At 40.0% G+C, this 13973-nt stretch overlaps 1 protein-coding gene across 4 annotated transcripts in view; it reads left to right on the forward strand.

The window, feature by feature from the left end:
* ASPSCR1 (ASPSCR1 tether for SLC2A4, UBX domain containing) overlaps positions 1–12799 on the forward strand; it is a 51220-nt gene extending 38421 nt beyond the window's left edge. For all 4 annotated transcript variants that reach the window (XM_069799571.1, XM_069799572.1, XM_069799573.1 and 1 more), the window contains 4 exons: positions 8912–8963; positions 9672–9741; positions 10055–10242; positions 11661–12799. In XM_069799571.1, the coding sequence (XP_069655672.1) occupies positions 8912–8963; positions 9672–9741; positions 10055–10242; positions 11661–11674 (324 nt within the window). In that variant the 3' untranslated portion in view covers positions 11675–12799. The remainder of the gene's footprint in view (positions 1–8911; positions 8964–9671; positions 9742–10054; positions 10243–11660) is intronic.
* The last annotated feature ends 1174 nt before the right edge of the window (positions 12800–13973 follow it).

Below are 13973 nucleotides of genomic sequence, written 5' to 3' on the forward strand. Positions count from 1 at the left end.
AGACAGTAAAGTGAGCACATATGAGCATTCAAATATTTATAAATGACTGAAGTTTGTGCTGAAGCCAATAACAGGAGTCCCTGCAGATGGTGGAGTACCATATTATCAACACTTCTGCTCTCTTTCCACCCTCTCACTCCATTCAAGCTGATAAGATTGGAACCACATTCTAAATTTGATCACTTCAATGAAGGGAGAATCTTTACGCTGCAAGCAAAACCAGGAAAAAAGACAAATATTGTCAACTTGTTTGCCAAGATAATTGGGCTGAAAGAACTGTCTGAAGTGAATTCTCCTAAAATATGTGTGTATTTACAGTATAGTGAGCACACAGATTGGCAGCAACGTGGAGTTTTTGGAACCCATAAAGACTTCAAGGCATTGCTTTGATTTTTTGTTATTGCTGTTTTTGCTGGCTGCCTTATCCTCATGTCCCTTGAAGTGTTTTATAATGTTCTGCTCTCCAGAACTGATCAACTGCAGGCTTCCCTGTTGTAGCACTTGGCTTTGGGTTCCTTACAGTTCTAGTTGCTTGTTTGTATTTTTCTAGGCTAGCTGAGCTTTTCAGAGTTGATTCTTAGCTTCTTTCTCCTCCCAGAAACAGGCATTTATGTAGTGCATATCTGGGGTGCGTTAGTGGAAAAAAATCATTGATTGCTGAGTTGATACTAGGAAACAATTAGCAGAAGGTAAGAATACCAGCCATTGGAAAAGTCAAGGCAGCAGAGGGCCATCTGTCTTCAGAGGAGTTAAAAGAATCCACAGGCTTCCACATAAATATTTAGATCTTCTAATCAGATCTTAGAGTGCACTGAGTGTTTCCTCTGGCGTGTACTGTGGGGCAGAAATCCAGAGGAGCTGTTTGTTCCTTTCTTTGCCTTTGGTTCTATTTCCATATCCTATTTGTTAATGCCAGTTTGGGCCGTACATCTGGCATGCTTGTTCAGTGAAGCCGACTACGAATTGAGCAGTGTGAAGCCTTCTCTGCTTTTGGCAAGAGTCTAAATGCAATTTCAGAAAAAATTACTTCATCCGAGTCATTCTGTCGGAAGTATTTCCAGTGGCAGACCTTGCGGTTATTCCACTCGCTAGCAAAGAAATTTGCAATTAATAGTGAAATTCATCCAGCCCAGAGGATGGCATTCACCTTCTTATATGAAGTCTTAGCCCTTTACTTACGGTTCAGGATTTTCTCATCTGACTAGATTTTGGTAGCAGTCTTACCTCCTGTTTGTCTTGTGAGGTGTGTTAACCATCTGTCTGTACTTGCTTCTTATGCTGACTTTGAGCAAGGCTAGGCACTTCAGTCCGGATGAGGGCCTTCCTTGTATGGCTGAGTTTAGAGTGGAAATTCTGCCCAAAATGTTCTCTCTTCCTCTGTCAGTTTCAGAGGCCAGATCTTTCTGATCTCAGCTCAAGGGCTCCATGAATGCTCTTTATACCTGGATTCCTTAAGTAACCTTCTCAAAATAGTGCTTTCAAATCTTATCTTTTGCCTTATGAATTTTAAAGGTCCCCAGCTCTAGCTGGATCAGACCTCCTCTGTATTGGCTGCAGAATATTCATCTTCTTTGGCAGTTGCAGTCCACATTGAGCAGCTTTGTTCTCAGGTTATAAACACGAACCACTTAGTTTGCCCCTTTCACCATGTCTGTAGTGTTTATTTCTGTTTCAGCGATGCTTTGCAGTCTTGCTGGAGAAGCTTTTGATCCACCGGCTTTCCGGTTGAATTTTCCAAGAGCTAGTTTATGTGTTTGGGGTGTGTGTACTATGCAGTATTTCATGTTGGTAGCTTGGGTTTCTCCTTCCATGCGCGTGTTCCTTTGAAGTGCTTATTTTCTTATTCATCTTTTAACATCAAACTAACAGCAGACCTGTGGCACTCTAATCTTTTCAGATCATGTAACGGAAAGAATGCTTGTCATTCTGGCAGCTGCAAGTTCCCCTTAGACAGCAGTCTCTGCCTGGTCTGAAAGCATCACTCTGTCAGTGAACCGAATAACTGCATGGTAATAATGTATATTATTTTGCAATACTCTGTTCTAGGATTTTTTGAATGCGTGTGTCTGGAGATACCTAGTGAAGGAGTAAGTATTGAGATGTTATTTGGGGAGGGTCCTGCCTGAAATGTTTTCTGTGCTCTAGAGAACAAGTTACTAAAACATGCAGTAGAACAAAGCAGAAATGTTTCTCTTGTGTGTCGCAGCTGGATTCACAGGGGAATGTTGTTCTAGTGTAGATATTTTTATCATGGAATGCGAGATGCAGTAGCCCCAGTATACCACTCCACAGCCAGGATGCTCTGCTGTCATAAACCACGCTCACCACTATGGTGTCTGAGAAACTGCACTCTGCCTGTCTGAAATAAAACTTTGAGTTACTTAGCTACATGGTTTCAGACTAAATGTGGCTTTGTGAGTAACCGGCTGGTCTTCAGATTTCAGAAATGGAAAGCGTTCATTTAAACTTCTGCAACTCTAACAGTAAATTGATGAAGCTGTGCTATTTAGATCTTTTTAAAATCTGAGGAGTTGGACATTTGGAATGATATCCTTAAGGGGGTGCGGGACAGTAAGCAGAACATTGGCTTCCTCCACTTCTTGCCTCGTCGGTGACTTTCTGATTCCTTCGGAAGAAAGCTGTCCTGTGATTAAGGCCTTGGATGGGACTCTGGAGACTTATATACGTAGTTCTCATTTCTGCTACTGCCATCCTGTGTGACCTTGAATAAGTTATTTAATCTCTTTAGGTCTCAGTTTTTCATTTGTACAAAAAAAACCCAAAACCAAAAAAACCCCAAACCCGAAATCTCATACTTTCTTACATTTTTATTTATATTGCATGTTGCTGCTTATTACACATATATAACTGTACAACAGGACACCATTTTCAATTGGATCTCTAGGTGCTGGTGCAATAAAAATAATAATCTAACTGTACGTTGTAAATATGCCTTGCACAGTGTGATTTGAACATTATAATTTGATAGATTAATAGTATCTATTTTCCCAGTCAGAATGGTTTTGTATCTTTGGCTGGAAATCAAAGCAGCAAGGAAGTGAACTGCTGGATATTTGAGTATAGTAACTAGCTGTTGACGCATTCATATTGTAGTAATTCTTCACATATAACCGAATGGAGCTTTTTTAATATTTGTTTCAAACAGCCTATGATTCTTCCGGTCAATCTGACAGGCTCAGTGTGACTCTAAGAGGTTTCTAAATCTGATTCACAGATATTCGTATAAGAATCCTATGCAGTGAGGTTAAGAACTGCAGAGTTCTTCTAGAGACATTGATATATGCATTAGAACAACTGCAAACGAGGAAATACCATCTGACTTGAGAATATAGTTTTCAGGTAATGGTCTGTCCAGTATTTGATCCTTGCATTCTTAGCAGTGTTAGGGAACACTAAAGGCTCCAACTTTGTGTTTGTATGTTTTCCTGGACTGCAGCTACTAAAGCCTTCTCATCTTTATGCCAAGACATTCTTTGGCCAGTGGGATCATTCCACTGGCTTTTTTTTTTTTTTTTTTTTATAATGTGAAATTGGTGCTGATTTAAATACTTTTGTGTTACAAAAAAAAAATCTCAGACAGCATTATGTCCTGCCAGTGACTGGCAGGAGAATTCCTGGGGTGATCAGCAAGATGTAGCTAGCTGCCTTCTGTACTGAACCCTCAGTAAGTACTGAAACTGGGATGGTACCTGAGAGTTCTGCACAAAGGAAGCAAGACAAAGGGTGGTATGAATGAGCCAGTAGTCTTACTTGAATTGAAGAAAAAGAACTTATTGGATATAAATTTGGCAAGAGGGGACTCTGTGTTGGCTGACCCCTAGGAAAGGATAGGCATGCAGGGAAATAAGCCATGGGAAGGAGGTTGCATTCTGTATACTTGTGAGCTGCTGTCTAGTTCCTTTAAGTTTCTTTCAATTAAAACATTTTGATCTGAAACATTTGGACTGATGTTTTGCCAGCAGTGGGAAATGGTTGTGGACGTGGATCCTGAAACTTAGAACTATGGTTATTTGTCAACCTGTGAGTAAATAGGGTAGAGGTTTATATTGGGGCACATTCTGTCTGTGTGTTTGTGTGGTTGAGTGTGTCTGTCTAGCTCTTCGTCTGTCTTTCTCACTCTCTTTTTCTCTTTGTGCCTCATGCAGGCCCTGCCATGAATTTTCTCTGACCCCTTGGGGCCATTCCCACATGAAGCTTTGATGTGTGTGCCCAGAGCTTGATTGACAAGGAAGTTTCGGTGGCGGCAGCAGGGAAACGAAGAGAAAAGGGCAGGGCTTTGAACTAAAGGGCTTTGAGCTCTGAGATGCTGTGCTTACTTATCTCCTTCAGAATGTTAATTATTTACCAAGATAATTGGTCGAGAGGGGAAAAAAAGAGAGAGGAGGTTATTAAAAAATTCCAACACTAACACGCTACAAAAACCTCATTTTCCAACTTGCAGCTGGCATGAAAAGGATGTTGTGTGTAAAAGGGCTTGAGTGTATGTGTGTTGGGGGGGCAGGGGGGACCTTTCTAAGGCACCCATTTCCTAAATAGAGGGATCCCTTCAGACGAATGCAGCGGAAACATCAAAGCTCTTGCAGGAGTTTTCTCTGGGGTTTCTAAACCGTGTCTGGTACTTTTTAATTAAAAAAGTTTATGGAGAGCTGTCTTTGTGACTGGAGCAGGCAACCTTAGGCCCTGCTGATTGAGGAATGAAATGTTAAAAGACCTAATAAATAATGATTTCTGCTAAAATGTCAGTTCAAGGATGTGAAGATGGCTGGCTACTTTAGCAGGATCTGAGACTTGGAGTAGACTGATGAATGTCTCCTGCTTCAGCCTAACATGATGTAGGCCATACTGTATGTGAAAGTCTCCTACAGCCTTTGGATTAATATAAAAAAATTTGTAATACCACATACTCATTTGAAGTTTGTAGTCGGGAAGATAGGTGAAACTGTTTCATTTTGCCTCCAGTTAATGCAGTTTTATTAGTCTCTGTATTAGGTAGCAATACACAGACTCCTCCATGAAGATCAGGGTTCCTTTGAGTTCTGGTAATTGCTGTGCTGGATCAGGTCCAAGGACTGTCATTCCAGTATCCTGACTGTGCTGATGGTGGCAACAGAAGTTCAAGAAAACTCCAGAGCAGGCAGCCTGCCCTGCACGGTTCCTAAGTATGTGTTAATGATATGAAGAGGGGCAGTTGCTTGCTTTTATTTATTCATTTATCGGATCAAGGTGAGAAATTTAGTGTTACTGTTTTGCCAGAGTAAATGTAGACCATTAATCAACATTTTCTGTACAGTTTCTGGCTATGACAGTATTTACCTCTTTTACACTATGATGATTTGGTTTCTTTACCTGTCTCTAGACCTTATATATAAGGCCTTCCGAAAGCTTAAAATAATTGTTTCAGCTGGTTTTTCTTTATGTAGTATTATACTGATGTGTTAATTCTGGTAATAAGTGTGATATTTTTCTTTCAGAATCCTTACTGGTACAGCTGGTTACACCATATCATATTAATCTTCCACATATCACCTTCAAACCCTTTAAAAAATACAAGCCTGTGCTTGCAGCATTGTCTGTTTTTAGTGTGAAGCTTCATAATTTTAAATCTGTTACTCTGCAGTCCCTTGAGAACACTTGGATGTACCATCTGGACATGGTGATGTAGTGCTTGTTAATATACCATTTAGTTCCAGCACCAGTTTTTCTACTGCTTCAGTTTCTTTGAGGGTGTGATGTCACACTATAATCACTATAAGTGGCAGAGCAAGCTTCATAGGTGGGTACCTTCCTCACTTACCTCCAGTTGCTTTTGTGATTCCTCTGTTGAACCAGTGGGACTGTGAGTCCAGTTCTAGTTTCTCTGGTGCCCAAAGAAGGACCAAAAAATAATTAAGGGACTGATGCATCTGACATATGGGGAGAGGCAGAGACAGTTGGGGTTGTTAAGCCTGAAAAAGAGAAGGCTCTGGGAGGGTCTTGTCAATGTGTATAATAAATGTGATGGGAAGCAGCAAGGAAGATGGGCCAGAGTTTTCTCAGTGGTGCCCAATAAAAGGACAAGAGGAAATGGACATGAATTAGAGGAACTTCCATTGAAATAGAAGGAAAACAAACTAAAACCAAAACCACTGAAAGGGTGGCCTAACACTGGAACAGGTTGCCTGAGCAGGTTGTGAGTCTCTCTCCTTGTTGATATTCAGAACCCAAGTGGGCTTCATGGTCCTGAGAAACCTGCTCTAGCTGACCCTGCTCAGAGCAGGGGGATTTGGACCAGACAATCTTCAGATGCTCTTTCCAGCCTCAACTGTTCAGTGATTCTGTGGTGGCAATGACATTGCAGGATATTTCTGCCCTTTTAGCTCCTCAGTCTTACCCATCTTGTAGTTTGTAACAGATCGAGAACAAAGTTGCTCTTCTCCAAGTCTCCCTGATGATGAAACTGATCCAAAGAAGTAATTGAAATTCTCTTCTTTAATTGGATTCCTTAATACTTATAATTGGTGGCCCAACTAATTATTTTAGGGACTTCCTTTATCTGAACTTCTTATTGTAACGTTTTTTTGTTTTAATCCTTGAATTGTATCTTTGCTCTCCAAATTTCCTTCCCTATACCCATTCTGCTGCTTCACTCCTTATTATTGACCTCAGAAGTATTAGCTACCAGAGTTGAAAGATCTTTGTTGTTTTTTTAATTACGGGTAAATGACAATATTTCCTAGTTTGCTTTAATGCTTGCTTCCCTGCTTGCTTTTTTTAGGTAGGGCTGCACATCATTTCTAAGACTCCCATTTTTCCAAGTGATGTTTATTCAATAGCTAAGGATTTAATTGCTAAGGTTTTTGCTTTCATTTCCTGTGACTTCCAGGTCTTTAGTCAGCATGCCTAATTTTGTTAACTCTCTCTTTCTAAAATAGTGTTTGCGTTAATTGTTCATACATTCTCATTTCTGATGGTGTTGAATTTTATTACGCTATGATCACTGTTTCTTACTGGCTTGAATGTGATCCTGTATATTACCTAGACTAGTTAAAAATAATTGCTTTTATGTTTATGATTACTAGTTCAGTAGGTCATCATTTCAGCTACTGACAAATTACTTCTCAACAGTACAATGTAACTTAATGTGTTACTATGTTGAACACAATTCATGTTTTGTACTGAATTTCATTCAGTATATGTTTATGCAGAGGTAGTTGAATAAAGCTATTTAGCCATGACATAAGAGACTGAGTATAAAGCAACGAAAGGAGAAGATGGTGAGAATGGCCATTGTCAACATAAGTTGTCAGAAGTTGTTCATTTTTGATTGTTGCCATTTAAAATTAGAGAAAAACAAGTGAACTGTAACAAGCCAGATGCTATCAGGTGCATTACCTTTGAGTAACTTGAGAGACAACAGTTGCCATCTCATTCTTCCTGTGTGATGGGTATACACCTTAAAATGGGGAAAACTGAAGTATAAAGCAGTGCTGTAGTGTGGTAAATTTACAGACAGGTTAAATTAGGAACCAGGCCTGCTGATTAGAATTGTAGATGTTTCCACTTTTCTGTTTGTTTGGGTGTTTGGTGGTTTTTTGTTTGTTTTTTCCCCTGCAGAGAGCGTCTCTTCTCTGTGGAGTGGTAGTTAATGGTAGAGTGGCAAAAGCTGACTCTGACTTTATTGCACTTCTGGGTTGGAGAAGGAAGAGTTTGTTCTCTTAGATGATGAGCTAATGGGAACTCTGTTTAATGTGGTTTTCATGTACGTGTTTGTCCAGAAATTGCTAGTTGTTGTGGAGTAGTGAAGAAGTAGGCGAAAAGATAAGATTCAAAGTAATGTGTTGCATACCTTTCTGGGGCCATTCCCAGTGAGACAGGCAGTGTCTCCCACCTTTCCACTGATGTGGTAAGCCAGGGCACTGTGGCACTATCTTTTTGTCATAGGTCTTTCTGTATGGAGACAGTACTTACAATATCACAGACTCAATAAATTTACATACTTTAACTTACTTTCACTTGATTTAGTGCTTCATGACCTATATGTGGTTGTTTTTTTTTTTTTTTAAGGTGTGCCACGCAGTGTAATTAAAGCACACAGTAAATGAATTATGATTTGGCTGACTGACATATCAAATAATAGTCAAGAGGAATTGTTGAACAACATAGATCACTTATGCTGGTGTTTTGCTGGAATTAGTTCTGGCCACACTCTGTTCATTATTTTCATCTGGTTTGCAGGTAGATCTATAAATAAATAATAATCATTAGTAACATTTACAGATGAAATAAAGAACATCAGACTGATAAATGCAGACATGAAAAAGGGTCACGTAATGAGCTAAATGAATGAAAAGTTTGAATATGGCAATTATTCTGACAAGTAGGAACTAGGAATTCAGTCTGGATTTATAAAAGGATAGACTGCATTCTGGAAAGCTGTTGAAATTAGACAAATTCCAACTAGAGATAGGGTATAAATGTAATAGAATAATATAGAATAGATTTCTGAGGGCATAGCTGGATTTTCCTTCTCTTACTGTCAGCCACTCAGGTCTCAGAAATTCTTAATCACTCATGTTATCTCCTCAGCAGTGGAGAATGTGGGTGAAGTACAGTGGCCTGAGATACAGGGACAGAGGGAAACAAATGGCAGGTCATCAGCGCAATGAGCAGTTGCTGTACAAGTCTCACCATCTGTGTGTAGTAGAAGACATCATAGAATTTTGCTTCATGTCTTACTCTAAGTGCCCTGGACTCTACACAAGTTTAGCCTTTTCTGAGTTATTGATGGTTTGAAGACCTCAGCTTGAACTCTGTGAATTTGTCTGTAGCTGTCTAACCTGCCTCTATGTTCACAGTGAACTGTGAAAGCATCTACAATCAGTGATCTCTTCTTTTCCCCCTTTTGCTGCAGGCTAAACTCTTTCCAACTGCTGTCATTCATTTTGGATCTGAGGAGTACAGGGGTGAGTGAATTTCCTCTCTTCTTGAGCTGATTCTATAGCTCCTATAGTAGACCCAGAAGAATTACATCCTTATGTTCAGAGTTCTTTCAGCAAAAGATAATGCAGTCCTCTAGAGTGCTGGTAAATGTTCCCATTCTGAATGGCTGAAGCTCTTCAGAGCTAGCTTGGTCAGTTAGCTTGAGAACAACTGTAAACATAGTACCTTTCTTATGAGTTTTGTTGGACTATGGAGTAGGCATTGTCTACTATGGGGACAAGAATGATAGAAGAACGACTCTGTAGAAGGAAATTCCTTTGTTCAAAATGTTAACTAGACAAATGACTATGAAACACTTTACAGACCTCCTATTGTAGTGGACTGGCTGGACAGATCTGAATCTTTGATTCTTTGAGACCTCTGGTTTATGCTTAGAGTATCTGTTTCTCCCAGAGATTAAAGCCAGATGCTCTGGCTTCACAGAAAAGTTTGAGATGCAGTGAGCACTGAAAGAAAATGTCAAGATCTTGAAGTTTGAATGATGAAAGCGGGCACCTTGAGTTGTGAAAGAAACTGTCATAGTTTAAAAGTGTCCTGTGTCAGTTGGGGGAAGGTGATGGAGATTTACTATAGTATACAGCCGGTATTTGCTGAGCCAAGAGCTATGTGCTTCTGTGGTGATGGATGTCTTTATGTTACCAAACAAGTGTTTGGGTTTCATTTTTAAACAGATTGTTACCTGAAATCAGACCTGCTGAGCTCTGCAGTTTCTCCTTCTGCAGCTGATTTATTAGTAGCCAGGTATGTTGGGACTGAATAGAGTTGCAAATGGGTATTTCAGGGATGGGAAGCATTACTACAAAGAAATGTGCTCTGAAGATACTAGGACTTCAGTTTCTCCTGAAACAGTCATACTGTTATACTGGACTTCATAGCTTTGTGAGTCCTTCTTTGCAAAGTAGGATTTCAGTGACTAAATCAAGTAAATCCTAGGGCTTTTATAATGGAAGAGCAGCCTTTTCAATCTGACTTTAAAAGTTTAAAGGTGGTGGTGGTACAAGGAGCTATTATAAAAAAATGAAGCTTAATTCTACTTGCTTATTTTCTTCCTCAGATGCTTGTCCAAATCATTAGTTCCTTCTGCTTCGTCATCTTTAGAATCAACAGTTCCATCTCCATCTGAACCAGAAGTGGGAAATGACAAAAAGACCAATGAGCAGCCAGAACCAGTGAGCATGCGTGAAGCTCCACAGGTGTTGAGAAGGGCCCCTGGGAAAATACCCAAATGGCTGAAGCTGCCAGGTATCATGAAATCAAAAGAGAGCTGTTCTTATTCTGAACTCCTCAGAAAGGCAGGCTCCTCTGTGCCAAACATGTTGGATGTTGACAAAGAATATTGAATATGTCAGCATAATGATATGAATATTCTTGAAGATGTCAGCATAAGGCCTGCAGGACATTTGGTTCAATGCTTGTCAATCACAAATCAGTTTGTGACTAAAACCTCAGCCTTCACTGAAGAAGTATCTGAATGCAGGCTCTGGTCATTGTTGAGTCTGTGTAATCTATATGTTTGTAGCATTCTTAACTATGTTCTGGGCTTAATGTGTTGAATTCTTAAATGTGCTAGTGTAGTTCAAATACTAATAGGCGTGATATTCTATATACCAAGGGCCCATGTCATCTGGTAAATCTGTGTCATTATTTTTCCTTTGCTGGTATAGTCTGTTTTAGTACTTTCCTTTCTCTTGATTTTTTTTTTTTTTTTTTGTTGGTCTTTCTGTTCTTAATCTTCACTGCAAAACAGTAGTGGTTTTCCGTAGCTAAGATTGCAACCAAGTTTCCATTATGAATCTTTTTCTTGGTTTATCCTGATCAGAAAACTGCAACCTTGTTTTTAGTCCCAGAACTAATAGCTTATGTATGGTTTTATGTGAGAATTTATACAAAATATGAAGTAACTAGAAGAAGGATTCCTGAATTAAATAATTGGCAATATTCACTTTTTGATGCAGTGGCAAAGACAAGAGGAGGCGAGGAGGGGGATAAAAAAAAAAAAAAAACAAAAAAACATTAAATCAACCCTCTTAATGGCAATAAAACTGGGAAGAATTATATGGAATTCCCTGGCTAGTAATGCTAAATGTTAACTTCCTGAATGAGAGTTTTAGTATTTGATTCTGGAAGATACTGTGGGGCCATCAGCTCCAGCAAGCATAGCATAAGGTGCAAAATGATTGCTGGAAGGCTGCATACAGTGGGTTGGTGTGTTCCCCTGCTGTGGCTGGTCTGTTTTAGACTGGTACTGGGATACTGATGCAGATCATGTGGGAAACAGTATCTTTACTGTGGCCTGTTTCCAGTATGCTTGAAGCATTCCACTTAAGAGTGGAACTTACTTTCCCAAGTAAAGATTATCTGGATAAAGTACAAAATAACATCTCACCTACCTGTGCAGGTTACCCATTAACAGCTGGTATGAAGGGTTAATAACATGCTCTAACATGCATGTTAATAACATGTAGGATGAAGTTCCCCACTCCAAAAGTTATGATGTATTCACCATTCCATCTCCCTCAGAAGTGCTCCTACGTGCTACCCAGCTGTTGCCTGAGCACAGCAGTGTATAGAACCCTAAGTAACCAGATTGTGTTATTGAGAAACAATACAGTGAAAATTACATGGTCAAGTGTTGTAATGCTCTTATGTTTATTTTGTAGGTGGGAAGAGATGAAACATTCTGGGCTGCTGGATCAGTGAGCAGTCAGTTGTGCCCCTTTCCTGATGAACTTATTCAGAATGTGTAAGAAATTATTGGTGGCCGTGGAGAGATCTAATCTGTATGAACATTAGTTATAAATAGAAAATGGCTATTTCAGATGCCAGTTTCACCTTTTGGAGGAGTGAAAGCCCTGTTTGTGGTCTTTGCGACTACAGAAGCAAGGTTAGAGGTTAAACATAAGGTTTCTTGCATGCAAATAATATGAATAGTAAGGGGGAAATAATACCTATATACTTTCTGCGAAGGACTTTTTTTCTATCCGTATTTTTAAATTCAAATCTTTCCAGTTCTACCTTCAGAGATAACTTGAGTCTAGCTGCCTGAATTCTAGCAGCACGATACAATCCAATTCAGTTTTACCTATAGTTAAATGCTGCCTCAAACAAGACTTCACTCTGCTTCTTGCTGGCTGAGGTTAGTGCTGCTGATAATTCTGGGCATAGATGGCTGGAAAATGAGTGAAGAGGAAGCACTTAGGTCACTTAAAACTGTTCAAATAGGCTTTTCCTGTGAACCTCTTGGTCTGCTGCACTTGTATTGTTTTCAGTTGCCAGAATCTTGTTAACAAAGAACACAGGTATCTGTTAATGGAATGCATGTGGAGTTTGTTTCTGCCCCAAGCTCTGTTTTATTTTCACTACGTATAATTAACATCAGTAATTACAGTTACAGTGAGGAAAAAAAAAAATCCAGTAACGGGGTCTCTTCACGTGACCTTCGATCTGTGGACTGCTATGGTCCGAATGTTTCCACAGCAGAGTAGCCGTTCTCTGCAGTGCAGTTAGTGCACAGAGGGAAGCACTAGTCCAGATCTTTGCCTCCTGCAGAAGTTGTACGGGAATGAATGTTGTTGGTTAGAATTGTGCTTGTACTGGAGATGAACACAGTAGCACAGTAGCCATGGTGCTGTATTCTATTTGAAGTCTTCTCCATGGATCAGTGATTCATATTGGACAGCTGGGGTTCCGTGTTACGGTAATAACATGTTTTCCATTTTCCCTGTATAGACAATTGTTCCCTGAACTACGTGTGCATCTGCACAATTAGTAGATGTAATAAAGCAGAGTGGCCATAGGAGGCCTTTTTGTCGGTCTCTTTGATAATATGTTTCTTCCCCCAGTACTCAGTTTCTCTGTCAGTTCACAGGAACCTGCTCCCTTTTCAATGGGCCTGTCATGCCTCATTCCCTTCCTCCCATTTTTTTTCAACAAAGCAAAACGGAGCTTTGTACCATCTGAATGAACTTCAAAGTGGCTAGAAAGGGCACCCAGGGTTCCTGGCACTTGTCATTGTCTCCCAGCCTGGCCAACATTTCCCTTCAGGTCTAATTACTTCCAAATGCTCCCAGATGCTTTGAAGAAACTGAGAGGGAGGGGGAGGCATGAAAGAAAGGTGGAAGAGGAAGAAGGAGACTCAAAAGTGGAGGGAGCAGAATGCTTTAGCAAAAATGTTGATTGATTTCTTACATGACACCCAAACATAAACAGGGAATGTGTGCGGCCGCTGGCAGTGGGGAATGCAAGGGCACTATGTACAGCTGCTGCTCTAAATCCTTACTGTGGAAAGTAAGCCCTTCTGGTGCTTGACAGGCTATAAAAGACATACTACAGCAAAATGAAAAATACTAAAATAAAGTCTATTACTTTAGTGGATTAAGTGTGGACTGAGCCTACACTCCATAGAACTGTCTGTATCTTGGTTCAGGTGCTATGTCAGGCTTATTCATTTCACAGAAGTCAGAGGTAGACTGTAGCTAGAGGTGCTTTGCTGAATTTATGCAGGATATGTTGGGGGCAACTAATAACCATAGCTAATGATAGGTGATGATATACCTGTGCTGGTGTTTTTGATTCACAGGGTTAGAATAAACAGAAGCAGTCTGGTTGGTAGGAAGTTGTAGTGTGCTTTCAGATGTGCTAGTCGTCTTTTTTGAAGAGCACAGGCAACATCAAATGGTACTGATTTGCTTAGCTATTTTGATTCCACCAGTTTTGACAAAGAACTGGCACCATAACTATCACCTGCAAGTACCTGATGATATAGGAAAACAGAATGAAAAGTTTAGGGACACAAGCTGCAACATCATTATTACTGGGGCAGTTTCTTGGGTTAAGTACAGGGGTGAGGAGTAGGAGACTTCATATTGCTGTGTTCATTACCTCAGTCAGTTCTGCCCATGCTTGTCCCTTGTGTAATTCAGCTATGCATCAAACCCAATTTAATCTACTTCTCTTTCAGGAGAATGAAAAAT

This window comes from Haliaeetus albicilla, chromosome 12 (assembly GCF_947461875.1).
Source record: "Haliaeetus albicilla chromosome 12, bHalAlb1.1, whole genome shotgun sequence".
NCBI lineage: Eukaryota > Metazoa > Chordata > Aves > Accipitriformes > Accipitridae > Haliaeetus > Haliaeetus albicilla.